The 20210-nt window shown below is 44.6% G+C and overlaps 1 protein-coding gene across 1 annotated transcript in view; it reads left to right on the plus strand.

Annotated features, from left to right (window-relative positions):
* Positions 1–3373: 3373 nt before the first annotated feature.
* Positions 3374–20210, plus strand: part of spock2 (SPARC (osteonectin), cwcv and kazal like domains proteoglycan 2) — a gene marked incomplete at both ends in the record, with an annotated part of 35925 nt that continues 19088 nt past the window's right edge. The window contains one exon of the mRNA XM_084458633.1: positions 3374–3562. Within this exon, the coding sequence (XP_084314759.1) occupies positions 3374–3562 (189 nt within the window). The remainder of the gene's footprint in view (positions 3563–20210) is intronic.

The following is a 20210-nucleotide window of genomic DNA, read 5'->3' on the forward strand; positions in this document are numbered from 1 at the left end:
TCTCCACCACCTCTCTCTCTTCTCTGCTCCACCTCTCTCTTCCCCCTCTCTTTCCTCTCTCTCCTCTACCTCTTTCTCTTCTCTCCTCCCCCTCTCTCTTCCCCAACTCTCTTCTCCGCCTCTCTCTCTATCATGTGATACAGGTTCATCTCCACCCAGTTAAGCCTCACTGTTAGGAAGCCAGACCAGAGAAACTTGTTTAGATATAAAACATTTTTTAAAGGTGGTTTATTCACCACAAAGTGGCACCGGCAGGGTAACCAAGGACTTATACAAAAATCAAAAGGAAATAAAACAGGAAAAAAGGAAATAAACAGTCAAATTGGCTCAACTGAACAAAAATCTACTCAAACTTAACTACATCATGTGCACACAGCTACACACTGATGTCCAAAAGTAACGCAATTTAAATTAACATCCTGTCATGTGCACACATCTGCACAGACATTTTATTTCTCTCATAGCCAAACAGCACTGCTTAAATAGCCCCTTAATCAATCAGCAAGCCAATCATTCTAGGCTATACCATCCCTGCAGGTAAAACCCCTGCCTCTCCTAATCACAGGTAAGTGATGGTTATTCATTCCTAACCTTCTCACTTAACACAATTCACATAGCTAACCATACTATAATATACATTTGGCACCATTCAACAAATCACAATCAACATACAGTACAATGAATAACATTTATCTCCCCTCTCCAAACTTGGTCACATCACTGACATCACTAGTGATGTCACCGAGTCTATAAATACAGGAAGTATTTGGGTGTTACCTCCTTTTGTCTCTGGACCATGTGGTAAGTATTGTGAGTAAGAAAGAGAATAATTAACAACGGTTGAATTAGTAAGCAATGTGGCACAAGCACTGACAGTACATTAGGTGTGTTCTCACCCACTCTGTCACACCCACCCCCTCCAAGTCATGAGAGGTAAACACACGGTGTTAATAGAAAGATGGCTGAAGGTCACTGTCTGTAGTGAGCAGTAGCCTGTGCTCCAATGACGTCAGTGGCTGAAAAATACCATGATAATTATTTATAAGCAGCCTTAACTTCAGCCTTACGTCTCTCATGCAGTATGAGCTGTAGTGTGATGCCATCTCTCTCTTCAGCGCCACATGCATTACTGAATAACAGGGTTTAGTCTTCATCACACTAAACGCAGTGTAGCTGTAACTGCTTGTGTCTCAGAGTACTGATCAGTGTACTGCTGTTGAAAACATCTTGCTAGAGGTCTAAAAGGGTGTTTAACTGCAGTCTCACAGTAGCCTATACGTGATGACTTACGTCTTAAATCGTGCTTACTGTGTGTGTACTTTGCTTTTAAACAAAATATATAAATATGGTGCATCTTAATCTTTAGGACCACTTAACAAAGCACAGAGTGCTATCGTCAAATTTGACTTGTAATGACTTTTTAAGATCAATGCAATTGTGCATTAACTGTCTGACCTGTGGGACCTTTTTCTAGTGATGCATGGCTCACGAACCCCACAATGACAGAGTGCACAGCCATTCCTTGTCGTTGTTGTTGTTTTCTGAGAAGTAGGCTACAAGTGTGATGAGGGATATTCGCACCAGAGAGCAGGAGAACACAGGGTTAGAGGTTGCGTAACCACTTGAATCTCAACAAATACTGGACGCAAACACGCCTTGCAGCCAGCTACAGCCCAACACCGACTCCATTAGGAGCATTAACTCATATATCTGAAGGCATGTGTGGCTTTTATTCGTGAGCACAGTTAATGAGCTTCATCTGACCTGGCACGTCTGCGCCACGTCGGCGACACGTTGCCCCCACCCCTCCCCCCACCACCCCTCCGCTACCTGGGGAAACTGGTCTCCGGGGACCCATCACAGCACGGCGGCACCACGGAAAGAGAAGTGTTGATTCCCCGCTGCTCAGATGAAACCCCCCTTGGGTGTACCGAGATTCTAGAATTACTCTGCCGTTTTCATCCGGCTCCCCGTAAATGAGGTGATCGTTCCTGACCTGTCATCTGACAGACGCCCCCCTCTCTCCCAGTTCCTACCCAGCTCTCCGACTGTCACACCCAGTCGGTCCACGGGGCCCTGGGCCACGCCTCATTACCCGGATAGTGACTGTGCAGTCTTTCTCCCCGCGTCTGCTCCCCGCCACCGAGTGCACCATTTAACCACTGACTTGCTTTGACGGACTGGATTTCCATGCTGGTCCTCAATCAGTCTCACCACTAAAGATTAGTTATCTGTGTGTGTGAGGGGGGATGATTTCACAGGCGAAAATAGAAATAGTCTTTAGAGAATTTGCAATTTTATTAAAGGTAGGGGTTTTTTCATGGTGCTAAAAGAGGTCTGAGTAAAAGTACTCACTAAACAGGAGCTGAGGTAGGCTTAGCTGATATAGCTACTGTATTCATATAAGGTGGTATCCTGGGCCTACTATACAGTCCTATTGGGTCAAGTGAAAGTGAGATAGGCCTACAACATTAAGATGCAGTCATTCACATCTGAACTCAATTTAGCTGTGTGCATTTGTGTGCGTTTAAGTGCGTTGTGTTTTCAGTCCAAACGATCGTCTTCCTTTCTGGTAAACTTGATTGCTTTTGACTTATTCGATTTCCACGCCCTCGTGCCTTCGAAGAGAGAGAGAGAGAGAGAGAGAGAGACATAAACGAAAGCAGTACTTTCAGGGAGGAATAAAGATGCGATCGGTTAATCCGGCATTTCAATTACAGGCCGTCTTTCACTGCATGCCCCAGGGGACTGGATAAGTCTGTACAGGGAAGAGATACCGGCAAGAGACGTGATGCTGCCGTTCCCAGCATAACACCGTGACATCTGAAACTGCACAGCAGAACGAACAGAGGACATGGGTTTCATACCCGGCACTGACGCAGAGAGGAGAGGCTACACCCAGAAGGTTCATTGCTATGTCAACTAATACACTTACAAATTAATAGACTGGCAGAGTTTAAAGTTCAACTGCGCATAAAAATTGCGCATCTTTATAAAGATGAATTCACTCAAAACTGAAAATGTCTCATAGTTATTCACCACGACTGTTAAGCTAATGATGGAGATGGTGTTTATTGCTGTCATAAGAGTAAATTCAAGCACTCAAGCTAATAATAAAAAGAAGAATATTTTCTGAAAGATGTTGGAGGCTAGTGCTGGTGTAACAATTTTCACAATGCACTCTTTCTTTGGCTATAGGTAGGCTTTACAAACTCTCCCTCCCTCCCTCCTTCTCCTCCCCCTCCTCCTCCTCCTCCTCCTCAGCCGGGAGCATCATACAATCAGGTCACATTTCACTCTAGTCTCAGCATCCTCCTCTCGTGCAGAAGGAGAGAATTTAGTGCGAGCTTGAGCGCCTTTTCTAGCCGCTATCATGGTGGGAATGACGGATATGGGGTGCCTCTTCATCCCGCTTATGATGCTGGTGGGGTCTACCTTTCAGGCCGACGCGAAGACCGGAAAAGAGGCAGAAAAAACGGGGAATTTCATGGAAGATGAGCAGTGGCTGTCCACCATTTCACAGTACAGCCGTAAGATCAAGCACTGGAATCGCTTCAGAGATGTAAGTGTTGATTTGAGATCCGCGGTGAGGCAGTAGGTTGTTGAAAGGGAAACCCATGTCAGCGACATCACACGGATGCTTTCCAGGCACATCCATGAAATAACATTCACCCGATGTGATTTTGTTGACTCTTTGGCAATATGGGTAGCCTTTAGTTTTTGCTGTAATTATGTTTTACCAGTGTCTTAAATTGGACACGGTTGCTTAAATGTAAGTGGCCAGAAAATTGCATATCGGTTTGATCTATAGGCAGCCTGGCAAAGGTTTATCCCCAAGCAATGAGTTTGCATTGATCAAACTGTCTAAAAGTATTGTATAAGCCTAGTGTGAAATTATTGGCGATATCAAAAGGCATTAATAATTACCCTAACACGAATCCATTCTGCATCTGTTCAGCCTACTTCTCGTAATTTTCCCGGTTGCGTGTGTTCAATCGTCTAGGGCATTATCCAATTATAATACCAGTTTCATCATTGATTAGTGTAGTGATTCGTTTAGTTTCAGACTGAATCGGGTTGCATGAGATTGATTTGAGCCCAAATGGCTGTTATAAACACTGCCCTTGTCTATAAACGTGTGAAACCCAGCCTCCAGACTAGTAATATGATTACCAAAGATCACTGCATGGCTTAAAAAAGAGTGTATTCTGATTATATTCCACATGAATCCTATTAAGAGTGTTATTGATCCTTGATCTAGTCAGAGTGAGGATGTCTCTGACTTACAAAGAAATCGGGCTGTAGAATATTTCTCCTTAAGATTCGTTCGCTTCATTTAACCAGGCAAAGATGACAGACCACCTGTTCCTCAATATGTGAGCAACTATGACTTCAGCTTGGATGTCCATTAGAATGACATAATCACACAAAAACAAAAACATCTCTGAGACATGCCTCATTGACTGTGTTGTTTTGTCCTTGTTGTGAAGAGCTTACAGTACAGGTTCTCAGTGAATCATCCTGTGGAAGTCCCAGAGGAGGTGAACAAAAAGATAGATAGATAGATAGATAGATAGATAGATAGATAGATAGATAGATAGATAGATAGATAGATAGATAGATAGATAGATAGATAGATAGATAGATAGATAGATAGGACAGACAGACAGACAGACAGACAGACAGACAGACAGATAGATAGATAGATAGATAGATAGATAGATAGATAGATAGATAGATAGGACAGATAGATAGATAGATAGATAGATAGACAGACAGACAGACAGACAGACAGACAGATAGATAGATAGATTGATTGATTGATTGATTGATTGATTGATTGGCTGGGGGCTGCAGCTTTGATCCAGCCTGCCGGCCCCTGCAGCCGTATTTCTCAGATTGGTTGGAACTATTGATTGGCTCCTCACAGTAGCTTAGCTTGTGTATGAACAACACCGTAAAGAAAGACCTGCGCTGCCGTACATCGGTGGCAGACACGTACACACACACACACGCACACACACACACACACACGCACACACACACACACACACACACACACACACACACACACACACACACACACAGTCAGGCATATATGCAGTGGTGGAATCTGTATCACACAACCATCCCCCCACCTTTTCAAGCATTCAGAGAAAACAGGCTGAGCTCCTCTCCTCTTCCTGCAGGGCTGCTGTCAAATACAATCACTGAGACCACAGACCTGCTTCCTTTTACTCAATCTGAGATCAGAGCTGTGATGGAATACAAGTGAGCTCTGCCTTGAGTGTGTGTGTGTGTGTGTGTCTGTCTGTCTGTGTGTATATGTCTGCATACAAGTGTGTGGGTAGTTGTGTCCGTGTGTGTGTGTGTGTGTGTATTTGTGTGCGCATGTGTGAGTGTGAAAGGGCACTGGTGTTGATGTTGACAGGGGAAACATCAGAGGAACGCATCACAGAAGCTCCCATAGGATCGCCAATAGCAACTCCTTTGATTTCAGCTTGCTGCCGTAGCAACAGCAGGCCCTCGGTAATGGGTCTGGAATGGAATGGTGTTTCAGAGGGAGTCTGATGACTCTATTCCTGCTCCTGCTATTGGAGGGAGCGAGAGGAGGAGAGATCACTGATACTGGGTGGTATTTTTTTTAAATCCTAATGTTATGTAGTGTTTTAAACCTCTGTCCTTCATAGAGCAGGCAATGGCACACATGAAGTACATTACGCTAGAGGCAAATCCATTAAAACCTTGTCTAGACCTTACAATCAGGTCGTTTTAGAGGCATAGATTTCATTTGTATTCAGGATTGGAACATGGCCGTACACTCTACACAAATTATTTGTTACGCTAATCACACTTGTCTTTAAGCAGAAATACAGAGTGCATGCATTGCAACTAATTATTAAATTATTTGTTACGCTAATCACACTACAATACAGATACAGAGTGCACGCATTGCAACTGGAAATTTAGTTCAAAGGGTCTTTTTCTGGGTATCAAGTTAATCTACAAAGGATTGCCCATGAGACAGTTAAATTACTCAGAGTGATGTTGACTTAGTCCTTTGAGTGCATATTGTTGAATATTAATGTAACACTAGAAAGCAATAATCAAAGCGAGGGAACATGAAAGAAGCTCTCACACAGAGAGAGGGAGAGAGATCATGTTTATTCTCTTTTTTACCTCATAGTTGCTGATATGGTGTTTTTACGTTGGGAAAAAATGTGGTTCACATTCAATAAAAGTAGCCGCTGCGCAGTTCAATTCTATATCCATCGAAAGACATTGGCAATTCGATGTACCAACTATTAAAGTCAACAAATGAATTGATTACTTACAATCCTTTAATCTGATAGGTGCACTGGACTCGTTACACTAATGCACCAAATCCCCAAAGCAACAGGAAACAGAAATGGTGATTGGCGGCGGCCATTTTGCCTTTGAGAAGCACGCCGTCCTCAGTGTGAAATTGACCCAGGTGATCTCTGCGTTGTGTGCCCCCATAATGGTTTCACACCAGGCAGTTAAGCAGGTCAGACTGCCTGTGGCATTTCTACTCTGTGATGCCATGTCATTCACTCAGATGAGAGTGTGAGGGAAGATGTCTGTAGTTGTACTGTTGTACTGTACCTAGGTAGGCTGGCAGACAAAGAGACAAGGAGGAGAATTAACAAGCAGACAAGCAGAAATATCCCCCCACTGTTAAAGTATCTGTTCTCATTACTTGCATTGCTGAAGATGTTTGCAACAATGTATTTCCATCTTTTACCTGAAGGCTATGAATGAGTAGTACACACGTCACAATGAATTTGCCTTTCAAAGGGACTTTTCCCTGATCTGTCTCATCCATTAAATTCTCAAACAAGTCAAACAAATTCTCTTTATTCCTAAAGCGGTCTTCACACTGTCACTCAAGGTTCCTTCAGCTTGATTCATCGATTTAGAGGTGCAGCACCGCACGTTGGCTCAGTGGTTAGCTCTGTTCCTCACAGCAAGTAGGTCCTGTCTGTATGCTCATACTCCTGTATGACTTGTATGTTAGGGCTCATACTCCTGTATGACTTGTATGTTAGGGTTCATACTCCTGTATAACTTGTATGTTAGGGTTCATACTCCTGTATGACTTGTATGTTAGACTTAATACTCCTGTATGACTTGTATGTTAGGGTTCATACTCCTGTATGACTTGTATGTTAGGGCTCATACTCCTGTATGACTTGTATGTTAGGGCTCATACTCCTGTATGACTTGTATGTTAGGGCTCATACTCCTGTATGACTTGTATGTTAGGGTTCATACTCCTGTATGACTTGTATGTTAGGCTTCATACTCCTGTATGACTTGTATGTTAGGGCTCATACTCCTGTATGACTTGTATGTTAGACTTCATACTCCTTTCAAAGACATGTATGTTAGGGTTCATACTCCTTTTAAAGACTTGTATGTTAGGGTTCATACTCCTGTCAAAGACTTGTATGTTAGGATTCATACTCCTTTTAAAGGCTAAAGGAGTATGAAAGTATGACTTTTAAAGGCTAAAGGCTCTTGAGGTGTTGGTCCCTGGCGCTGCTCTACCACGGTAGCCCACCTCTAGTGTTAGTATGGCTCACATGCAGAGGTGAATTTCCCCAAAGGGATTATTTTTTATTTAGAAGTTTATTTCAGGGACAACATACAAATACATTAGTCTCCTTAGAGAGAAGATGCATTGTACTAGATAATAGCTTTTGCTATTTTCCATCTCCAGTCCCAAATACATACAACAATACAATAAAAATGATGCAATAAAACATGCATTCGTACAATACGATGAAAACATGCATTTACATATTAAAACACTACATTACAGATTCCATGTCATACTCCTCCTTCCCCTCTCAACCCAGGCACACACACATTTAATATTACGTTACAGATTCCGTCATACCCCCCCTCCCCTCTCAACCCACCCATACACACACACACACACATTTAATACTACGTTACAGATTCCGTCATACCCCCCCCCCCAACCCACCCATACACACACACATGCACACACACGCACACACACACATGCACACACACACGCACACACACACGCACACACACCCTACAAAGAGTAGGAAGAGAATTGACTATCTAGCAACTGTTCTTTCAAGTGATCTTTGAAGGTGCCAATTGAGCGACACCTCCTCATCTCTTCAGGCAGACTGTCCCACTGAGTTATTGCTTTTACAGTAAAAGACGACTGTCCAAACACGGTGTAGCGGAAAGGTTTAGCGCAGTCAAGTGCGGACACTGTTCTTGTTACTCTGCTTGAGCTTGTGGATCGAAAGTGTACAAACTCGCTCTTAAAGTTTAAGTTTGAATCTAGTACCACACCAAGATATTTAAAGTCAGAAACTACGTCAACCTTTACACCTTTGATCAAAATGTCCACAATGGGAGCAATCTTCCTAGTTTTTTTGTAGAAGAACATTGCTTTAGTCTTAGACACATTGAGACTTAGGCCTGACTCTTCCAGCCGCCCCGTGATCCCCTCCAACGCAGCTGTTAATGCAGTTGACTTCTTATTCTATAAGTCAGTGTGCTTCACCCCATAAGACCCCTCACGCATTATGTCACATGGCCATTATGGTAATGAAACACAGTCAACTAGGAGTCAATTGGTTTGTGTCCAAGTCCGTGTCCAAGTTGAACTCCATTATGGAAAGCCACACCGCTGATTGTGACTGTTGATCCAGCAAACGTGCCTTTTGTCTAATAAGATTCCAATAAGGTTTTTACCCAAAGTGGTTAAAATGTCACAGCTAGAAATTCATTGAGCCTCAATTACGAGGGCAATGAGCTCTTCACACTGGTATGAACCTGAACCAAACCAGACCATCATTGTGCATCTGCCAGTCAGAACCCCTTCGTCCATTCTCATTTTAATAGGACATTAAATTACTCTGCTTGGTTGAAATTGAGGTCTCCATGTTATGCATAATTGATCTGATTTTGTCTCTCAGTAAAAGCCAGATCAACAATGAAAACAATTTTATGCTCAACCTCCCCCATTAAAGTCATTAAGTTGTTATCCAAGGGGCCATTTTGAAATTGGTCTGATTTAATATCACTTTATTTCTGATAACTTTACAGTAGATGACCCCAGGTGAACCTTTGCTCAGTTTTTCTATGCAGATATCTCTAATGAAGCTCAATATCTCAGCACTGTCTGTGCACAATATACACATGCATGCCACGCACACACATATGCGCGTGCGCGCTCTCCTCTCCCCCCCCCTCTCTCCCTCCCTCTCTCTCCTCTCTCCCCCCCTCTCTCCCTCCCTCTCTCTCCTCCCCCCCCCTCTCTCCCTCCCTCTCTCTCCTCCCCCCCCCCTCTCTCCCTCCCTCTCTCTCCTCTCTCCCCCCCCTCTCTCCCTCCCTCTCTCTCCTCTCCCCCCCCTCTCTCCCTCCCTCTCTCTCCTCTCTCCCCCCCCTCTCTCCCTCCCTCTCTCTCCTCTCTCCCTCCCTCTCTCTCCCCCTCTCTCTCCTCCCCCCCCTCTCTCCCTCCCTCTCTCCTCTCTCCCCCCCCTCTCTCCCTCCCTCTATCTCCTCTCTATCCCCCCTCTCTCCCTCCCTCTCTCTCTCCCCCCCCCTCTCTCCCTCCCTCTCTCTCCTCTCTCCCCCCCCCTCTCCCTCCCTCTCTCTCCTCCCCCCCTCTCTCCCTCCCTCTCTCTCCTCCCCCCCCCTCTCTCCCTCCCTCTCTCTCCTCTCCCCACCCCTCTCTCCCTCCCTCTCTCCCTCTCTCTCCCCCCCCCCTCTCTCCCTCCCTCTCCCCCCCCCCCTCTCTCCCTCCCTCTCTCTCCTCTCCCCACCCCTCTCTCCCTCCCTCTCTCCCTCTCTCTCCTCCCCCCCCCTCTCTCCCTCCCTCTCTCTCCTCTCTCCCCTGTCTCAGTGCTGTGTAGAAGCAGCTCATTAAAGCCCAGCTCACCGAGGCTGTGCCAGTCCGCCACTGCCTGCACCTGCTATTCCACTATTTCATTTTTTAATAAACAGAAAACGTTCTGTTACTTCACAGAAACCACTCCTCAGTTCCCCAGTCGATACCACCTGAATATTGAGCGGTCAGGGTGACAGAGGTGGCCTACCCAGGAGTGGTGGGGTTAGGGGGTTTGGGCTCTCTCATTATAAATGCTTGAATGATTTAAAGGCGCCATGAGGCTCTGGATGTTTGGTGCCAGCATGGAGGTTTTCTGAGCTTAAAGATGTGTTAAAAACAGCACTTTGCGTTATTTTAACACATCAGTGTGTGTGGTTGAGGACAACACAACACAACATGTTGTTTTGAATGTTCTATATGCTATGGCTGTTTCCTGGACACAGGACAGGTGTGGGATTTCAGTTCTGTGTGAGCTTGGGCGGAGCCATTCTCACCCTTTACTGTCATCACTTGCAGTGCAGCATGTGGAAAGTAATTGTGGATAATGGAATTTGTGATAGTGCCGCCAAATATTCCATTAAATATGATCCAAGTCAGGGACCGATGTCGCTGCCAGAAAATGATTATCACCTGAAAGTGCCCTTGCACATAGTCATCTCTCCGTCGGTCCTCGGCCTGGGAACAGCTGGGCGTCACCAAGTATACTCCTCACTCCTCAGTATACAGTAGGTACCACCCGCCCACGTCAACGAATTGCCTGCTTTTCAGTGGCGTAGCTGGCTAAAGCTATTGTTCATGGGAGGTGGTCACGACATGGGTTTGTAGGTCAGAGAGCCCGAGATCGACCCCAGCGTGGGCGACAACGTGAGCGAGTGAGAGTAGAAGCGATGATAGTGAGCGACGCGATGACACTGCGTCTGGAAATTCTCTTCTTCTTCTTCTTCTTCTTCTTCTTCTTCTTCTTCTTCTTCATAAATGGTAAATGGCCTGCAAAGCACTTTACAATGAAGGCCTCTTATTCATCCATTCACACACACATTCACACACCAATGGCGGCAGCTGTCATGCAAGGTGCTCACCTGCTCATTGGGAGCAATTTGGGGTTCAGTGTCTTGCCCAAGGACACTTCGATATGTGGACCGGAGGAGCCGGGATCCGAACCGCCGACCCTACGGTCATTGGACGATCCGCTCTACCTCCTGAGCCACAGCCACCCTCTTCTTCTGTTGTGTGTTCCAGCCGTAGGACTGGAATAGTTCATTACACCTCTGGTTAGCTGGCTAGCGTACTCAAGACTTAAGACGGGCGTGGACCCCGAGCTCCAACAAGAAGCACAGATAAAATGTGTTTACATCAAGTGTGACAGTGTCGGGGCAAGGCTGGTCTGGGTTGGCCAGGCCTGGGCTAAGCAGGGCTGCGCTGGGGAAGGTCTTGGCTGACTACCAGAGGCGTTCTGTAGGTGGGCTGTAATTGAGAAGAGAGAGAGAAAAAAACAGCCTTTCATCATAGTCCACTGGCGCAGCTACCAACTGCAATACAATGGGTATCTGAAGGACACGGGTATATACAGTCTAGAGATGGAGCTTTTACGCAGCACACGTGCTGCACCACACAGTTCAAAACAGTAGAAAACGAGTAGTAGAAGAATTTGTTAGTGGATAATGGAAAAATTGAATATCCATCCATTCCATACCTGCCAACTCCAAGACTGTATGCCTGTAAAAGCTGCTATGTTCAGGGTTCGGTTGATTAGCTGAGATCAGAGAACTCAGAAGCCCACTGTGAATGGATGAGACATTTCCGTGAGACCACACGATCATATCTTTTATTGACGGAGCCTGTACATCTGAAGTGAATTTTCCTGGGAAGTATCAGTAGCTGCAAGTGGCATCTGCTTCCAATAAATGTAACTGAAGTCTTGTTTTGTTTAGCGTGGAGCTGGAGTGTGTCAGTCTGAGAGATCTAAACCCAGTGAGGTGCGGAGTGGGCACACAGGGACTTGTTCAGCAGTCTAAACCAGCAACACAACAGTGCTTCTCTGACTCTCAGCCTGGTGTCCTTGCCTGTCAGACCAGGGCTGGCCGTGGCGCTCTCATTAAAGGACGTTTGAGCCCCTTGTTTCGAGCGATTGGCTGATTGCCATCCTGATAGGCCACGCCTACCTAGAGCCAGGACTCCTCATTGATTTCCCATCACTGCCTGATTGTGATTTTCACTCGAGGGGCTTTTCGCTTGTCTTCAGTGAAGTATAGAGGTGCACTTCTGGTTGGTAGCAAAAAACCTCCCTCTTCTTCGTCCCTGCGTGAATCTAATGAAGCACAAGGGCTGAGGAGGGCTGTTCTATTCTAGATAATGAGACGGCGGTGGAAGCAGCAGTCAGTCTCCCCAGAGACTTGAAACAGAAGAAAGGAAACTGTGTACTGAACCGTTACCCTGGTTACCTACTTATTTGTGCATCTGCCACATCATTGATATGGGTTGACCACTGCTTAGAAAGACCCAGGATAAATCATGTTTCAATTATATCATGTGTCTGCCAGTAGCATGCCTTTTAATCAGAATCAGGTTTATATGGTTTTACTAGGAATTTGCAGTAAGTTGCATAATAAACAACGTGCAAAGACAAGAAAGGACAGGGTTAGGGTTGTCAAATACAATACAGTGCAAATAAGCTGCACTTATATAGCGCTTTTATCCAAGGCTGTTCACAATGGCCTCTCATTCACCCATTCACACACCAACGGCGGCAGCCGCCATGCAAGGTGCCAGCCTGCTCATTGGGAACAATTTTTCGGTTCAGTGTCTTGATCAAGGACACTACGACATGGACAGGAGGACATGTGGACTACCTCCTGAGCCACATCTGCCCCTACAATAATCATGATCTACAATAATCATGATCTACAATAATCATGATCTACAATAATCATGATCTACAATAATGTACGGCATGCATCGATACTTACACTTTACATCAGGGGAGTGTAACCATTTAAAGCATGGGGGTTAACTACTGAGATCATTTTAAGTTGCCTTATGCAATAGGAAAGTAAGCATTGGAATCCAATTTAGCTGATGCCCTTTATTTATAAAGTAAAGAATGACAGCCATTGTTCAATACTGATCCAATTCTTTGCTCTGCTTGGTTGCAGCGGTGGGGGAATGTAGAGAAAAGAACTGAGCAGGCAATTCAAAACCAGGCCAGGTCCAGCCTGGCTTATGTGCATGGCTGGCTTTTTTCTGTTCAGAATTGGTAGAATCGAAGCTAGTCACGTCACTGAAATAGCTGTGAATTGAAATGACATGAAATGATGTCTGATAAATTAAGATAGGTGTTGTCGCCTGGACACATCATTTCCAATGCTTCCAATGCTAATCCTGCACAATAAGAGCGGGATAGCCAGTTAGCTCATGGGCTCACAACAACTAGCAGCAGCTTCCATAACATTAATGGTAGCGGTCAGTGGCTAAAGCAGTTACACTGATGATTTCTGTAACGTTAGCTATTTTGCTGCAATTGGTTCAACTTCTGTTTCTGGACAAAGGTAAGTGATAAACCCAGATAATACAAGGCTAGCGGACCTACAGCGGGTCCCCGATGGATGCTCCATCACCATTCCACCAGTAGTTAATTGTCTATATCCTAGGCCCATTGGCCATGGGGTCCGTGGCGTGGTGGCGAGACTCCGCCCCCTCGCGTAAGAGCGGTTCGGGTGTAGTGCAGTTACTTCCGGGCAGTCTCCATACACCCACTGGTGAAAACTGTGTGTCTCTAGCCCGCTCAGGGGCTGAGTTGTGGAGTTCATGGCATGGATAGTGGCGTGGTGGCGAGACTCCGCCTGCTTAGGTCAGAGCTGATTGAGCGCAGTACAGTGACCTCTGGGCAATCTCCTTGCACCCACTGGCAAAAATTGTGGGTCTCTAGCCCACTCAGGGGCTGAGTTGTGGGATCCTTGGCGTGGATAGTGGCGTGATGGCGAGACTCCGCCCCCCTCGGGTCAGAGCTGGCAGTAAAAGGGTCTATATATAATGGGTAATTACTGAGACATTGAGAAATTACTGACACATATTGTAGATATAATATCAAAACAGCAGTATGTTCAATATGTTCAATTACTGCACATAAATTCAATAAGTGACATAGAACCAACAGGAAACCGCATTTTTACATAGCTTCTATAACATCCAGTGACAAAAAACTATCCACACCACGAGTTTTAAACCCACGAGTTTTGAACTCGCACATTCAGCATGGAAGACGAGCTCCTTAAAGGAGTAGTAAAGGGAAACATCATGTTTATCCCTGTTTTAAGGTTACTTATATTCATATACAATGGTTCAAATCAGAACGTTGACAAAACTAGCACTTTTGAGAAAGTTGATAATTGCTCTACCACCGTTTAGGTCATACAATGGATGTGGGTGGGCACCTTGAAAAATCATTCAAAAACATGTTAAAGTTCAAAGACAAGAAGCTCACCGAGGGGGTAATTGGTGTCCGTTGGTGTTCTGACATCAAATTCGCTGCAAAGTATGAATCCTGTAGGGTTTTATTGATCATTTTATGAAATCCATTGACTTGTATTGACGCGACCGTTGTAGATGTGTAGATCAATCCGCAGAGGGGATTCAGGAAGCGGAACTACTTACGTAGCTATTGTTATTGTTTATGTTGCTAGGCTACCTAGTTTGCGGAAGTTTACACATGTATGTGCTGCGACCAGGGTTATTATCGTAAACGAAAACGAAGTGAAAAACGAAACTAGATGTGAAAAAACATTTTCGTAAACTGAAATAAAAATAAAAACGAGTCTTAAACAAAAAACTAAAACTAACTAAAACTGTATTGTGTGTTTACAAGACAAAATAAAATAAAATAATCGTCTTTCGTTTTCGTCTTTAGGTTACGGTAGGCCTATACATTTATTTTAATTTTTTTATCTGATCGATCGTTCCGCATGGAAGCCTAGGCGACGGAGACCATGGCGGCGAGGAAGCGCCATAGCCCAATTTGGGATTATTTTGAGCATGACAGCGTGACAAACCAAAGCAAATGCCTGTGCATAGTAGAAGGTGACAAAGTGTGTGGGTCGTTCATCAAAGGTAAAAATCCCACAAACCTGAAAGCACATTTGAAAAGCTATCACAGTAAGGCTAACGTAGCTTACCTCGAAAAGACCAGGGAGAGCGGGCCGTCCCCCTCAGAAGCAGAAGCTAACCCAAGGCCAGAGTCAGACGCGAGCATGGAGCACGACGGAACCATCCAGAAAACACTCCAGCAGTGCTTCCAACAACGGCGAGGCAATAGCTACTGGTTAGTAAACACGCAGGAACACAGGAAGCGGGAGGAAGAATTGGTGCACATGTTTATCGAGACTGGGATGTCTACGCGACTGTGTGAGTGGACTGCCTTCAGAAAGTTCAGCACTTCACTTGAACCAAAGTTCAAAACACCCAGAGCTGCAAGAGTCAACAACCTTATCAGGGGCAAGATGGATACAGCAAAACAGAAACTGAAAGAGATCGTAAGAGATGCGAGGAAGCTGACACTATGTGTAGATGGTTGGAGCAAGAGAGGATTAACAGCTTTCATGGGTGTGTCAGCTTGTTTTTAGCATCCTCCCGGAGGCCAAGTTCACCATGCTCTGCTCAACGGGCACCGACTGGAGCACCCACACACCGGAGATTCCATTGCACGCTGCACTGATCAGACATTAGATGCATGGGGTATAGAAGAAGACAAGGTGCTGCTCATTGTGACAGATAACGGCTCCAACATAGTCAAGGCCATGCACCTTCTTAGGGACAGAAGGCGAGAGCAAGCGCTCAGCCAGGATCAACCAACAGTCGCTGAAGATGGCGAGGATGGATTGATGGAGTCAGACTCCGAGTCGGAAGAAGATTCGGAGGGCGAGGAGAGTGGAGGTCTCGGTGAGTAAGTCTATAGTATTAGTGAAATATGTTTTTTGTCTTAATAATGTACTATTTTATTTTGGATAGCCTATAAAATGTCGCATTGTCATTGTCAACACACATAACGTCACGCGCTACGTGCCCATTAGTCTCTGCTTTAACACTAGATAAAATCATAAGAATCCCATTTATCATTTTCATACTCATTTTATTGTAAATATTGTATAGCTGTTTTTGTCTATGTAAAGCGCTTTGAGTAGGCTACTGTACCTTAAAAGCGCTATATAAATCAAATGCATTATTATTATTATTATTATTAAGCGCAGAGGGTGGGTCACATGCCCAGGTGAACACTGTCAACACACATAACGTCACGCGCTACGTGCCCATTAGTCTCTGCTTTAATTAGTGCATGTGCACAGTTGAAAACTGTCATTCCATTCCACATGAACTATGAATGACACAGCTGTGTCAAAACAAAGGGAAGTAAATGAGAGCTTTTGTGACTGGGTGTCTTGTAGTAGCCTATGGGTTATAATCAACTGCGCCACCTTTTGGTTGTTCTTTTTATGACAGGCAGTCAAGAAGATGGGAGATTGACTTTGTTGCCATTTAATAATAATAATAATAATAATAATAATCATGCATTTGATTTATACAGCGCTTTTCAAGGTTCTCAAAGCACTTTACATATAGTATACCAAAGCCAAGAGGGACACACAAACTAGAAATCTAGTTCATTTCTAGTTCATAAATGTTTTTGATTCAGTCAAATGCATGGCTCAAATTGGATTGTAACTGTTACTAGGTATTTTTGTGCATTTAACATTTTATTGTTACATTTTGTTTGTCTTTTTTCTATTTTTGTTTTGCTCAGAGCTTGAACTGCCAGACCATGGGGAGAACAACAAGTTCCAGAGGATGCCATGCCTGGCCCACACCCTTCAGCTTGTACTGAAAGATGCCATGAAGCACCTAAGTGCTGATGCAGTCATCACAAGAGCAAGGAGGCTGGTACACGCTGTGAGGAAATCATCAGTGGCAAATGAAGAAATGATGAAGAAGTGTGGCAAAACTCTGATCTGGGATTGTAGCACACGCTGGAACAGCACCTTTGATATGTTGAAAAGACTGCTGGAGACCAAAGCTGAACTAAACCAAGTACTTGAGGACTTGGGCATGGACACACTTCTCACAAGCGATTGGGCTAAGCTGGAGAACCTTAACAACCTGCTTGAGCCCTTTGCCATCCACACAGACCAGCTTCAGAGTGACAGCCAGTCACTCTCACAAGTAGTGCCATGCCTCCTCAACCTTGAGGCACACCTGATGACGACTGGTGTTGGGAAACAGTTAGCTCAAGTGCTGCTGAAATCCTTGCGGGAACGTTTCGCTTGCATGCTTAACCCTGATTCCACACAGTTTGCTGCTACACCAGCAGCTGCCTGCCTAATGGATCCAGGTGTTTCGCTTATCCTTCAGTCACCAGACACAGTGCTACTGAGGAGGGCAGCACAATCCCATGTGCTGAGCCTGGCAGCTCAGTATAACCAAGAAACTACCTCTCAGCATGATGCTGCCACTGGAAGTGGCCAGGCCACTCAATCTTCAACAGGAGCCTCTCCTTCTGTCCTTCAGAAATACCGCTTCCTTGCATCCCGTATAGAGGTCAACACATCATCCACAAATGAGCCTGTGAACAATAGTGTGTTGACTGAAATGAAGAAGTATGTCAACAATGTCAAACAGGGTGTGTTTAATGAGACACCATTGCAGTTCTGGAGATCAAGAGAAGCTGTCTATCCAAAGCTTGCCCCTGTGGCACTGGATCTGGTTAGTGCCCCTGCCTCTCAAGCCTTTGTGGAGCGAATCTTCAGTGTGTGTGGACTGCTCTCATCTGGGATGAGAAACAGAACGACAACATCTCTTGAGCAGCGTGTGTTCCTGAAGATCAACAAGAAGTTGTTGCTTGACTGAAGGACACCTATCTCTCTTTCTCCTCCACCACACACACACATAAACACACCCCCCACACACACACACACACACACACACACACACACAACACGCAGACAGACATGCATACTCATAGGTTGTTAGTGAGTGTTTAAGAGACTTTGTTCAGTGCGAGTTCATATTGTTTGCTCCATATAGGAGTTGTTCTGTTGATAACGGTGGACACCCCACTTTAACTACGTTATGAACACTGAGTGAGTGTATTCTTTTGGTTCTTGCTCCGGGCTTATCATTGAGATTGAGCTTATTTCACTTTAATAAATTTGCCGTTTTGGCTTTCTGTGACTGCTGCCTCTGAGTTGTGGGATTGGGGTCAATTACAGACCATAACAGACATACAATCATTAACACACACGTCACGTATACAAAGGAAATATGTTTAAAGGTTGTTTAAAACCTTGTTAAGACATGTCAGTATTTCTGGATGTACAGTTTTTTACAATACTGATTTAAAAATGTAGAATTTGTTGAGTGTAAAATACTTTTTCTGACCTTCGTGAATCTCACCCCTTTACAAAACTAAAACTAATACTGAAACTAATAAAAACTAAACTAAAACTAAGCATTTTAAAAAAATAGAAACTAAACTTAACTAGAAAACCAGCTTTGAAAACTAACTAAAACTAAACTGAAATGGAAAAAAAAGTCAAAACTAAACGAAAATAAAAATGAATGAAAAATGCTAAACTATTATAACCTTGGCTGCGACTAAATAGTTATATGCTAAATATTTTTAAAAGCCTTTCCAGATGACCTAGAATCTTACTTTATGGCGAATTATATGTCAGAACGCCAACTAACACCTCGGTGAGTTTCTTGTCTTTGAAATTGAGTTTAAAATGTTTTTTGAATGATTTTTCAAGGTGCCCACCCACATCCATGTATGACCAAAACGGTGGTATAGCAATTATCAGACTTTCTCAAAAGTGCTAGTTTTGTCAACTTTTCGATCTGAACCATTGTATATGATCATAAGTAACCTTAAAACAGGGCTAAACATGATTTTTCCCTTTACTACTCCTTTAACCACTAGGCCACTGGAGCTCTTGAAAATCAATGGTGTCATAGTCTTTTGTTTTGATGTTCTGGGACCACTGCCTCTTGTGGTAGCAACATAGAACTGCAGGTCAACAAGGGAAGGGAGAAAGTGATAACCTGACATTTGCTCTCCATGGTGCGCTGGCTTACAGCCACGCACAAAAAGTGTTTAAATTTTTAGCTGGGCTTTGTATTAATCCTCCTGTCTAGCTGCCCAGTGTAATTGATTGTAGATTGCATGACACGCAGGCGCTCACAAGCTCTTGTCAATAATGCTGAGTGAGTGCTGAATAGAGAGGTTCTCCAGGAAATTAATGGGATTCATATCGCGTCAGGCACGACACCAGTCTGTATACACAACACTCAGTGGACTTACACTTAAATAAAGAGAGGGTTTCTATTGTTTGACTGAGGCTCTTATACCCCCTCCCTCTCCCTCTCCCCCCATGTCTGCACTATCCACCTCTGTCCCCTTCCATCTCTCTCTGAGTCATTCAGAGGCACACAAACCACCTGGTTGATCTCGGCCCCCTCCAGCCCTCCCTGGGCCCCCTCTGGCCAGGCAGCCTCTGAACTGGACCTCTCTCCCACGTCCAGTCAGCCTGACAGAGGAGCCGAGTGGGCCGGTGCTGCTGCGCCGTTTGATCCGGCTCTACACTTGCTTTCTGCGGCCCCTAGTTGGACCACAGAGACGTACACACGCGCACGCCTCAGTTAGCAAGCCCCTTGCCTACGTGCCTCGCAGTCCAGCGTAACGGAGAGCTGACCGAATACACGACACGGATGAGGAAAGACAGGGCGTAGAACTTCCTGTCTTAAGTAGCCTATACTCCATTTCACACATGATGCACATATGTACATGTACGAATGCTGCGCAAGCGTTGTTCACATACACTGTGTACTGTACTTAATGCAGACCTGGAAACCCGTCGCCTTTTGGCTACAGTTGCCATTTTTAGTGTCAGCCATGTTATTCACGTTAATCGTGTAGATCCAGAGTTTAAAAAAAGAAAGGGTGGTAGGGGGGTAAGTTGTAAGTTACAAAACCTCTCGTCACCATGTCCGTTTCTGTTTTTGCCAACAATATGGAACGTTCTTAACCATAGAGTACTAACGCCAATTAATAACACACCATAAGTAAGGTTGGGTATATTTTACCCGATATAATATACCCCATAAAAATACTTCTCATCAAAATATATTACAGTTTTTCACGATTGTTTAAACACATTAATTGGAACATCAGACACAATGTGCACAATCTGAAACTCGTGTACCAACTCCCAAACCAATCCTGCTGAACTCCAAGCACATTCTCTGCTTGAGACACATGTTCCCA

The sequence above is a fragment of the Borostomias antarcticus genome (genome assembly GCF_949987555.1).
Source record: "Borostomias antarcticus genome assembly, chromosome: 25".
Taxonomy (NCBI): domain Eukaryota; kingdom Metazoa; phylum Chordata; class Actinopteri; order Stomiiformes; family Stomiidae; genus Borostomias; species Borostomias antarcticus.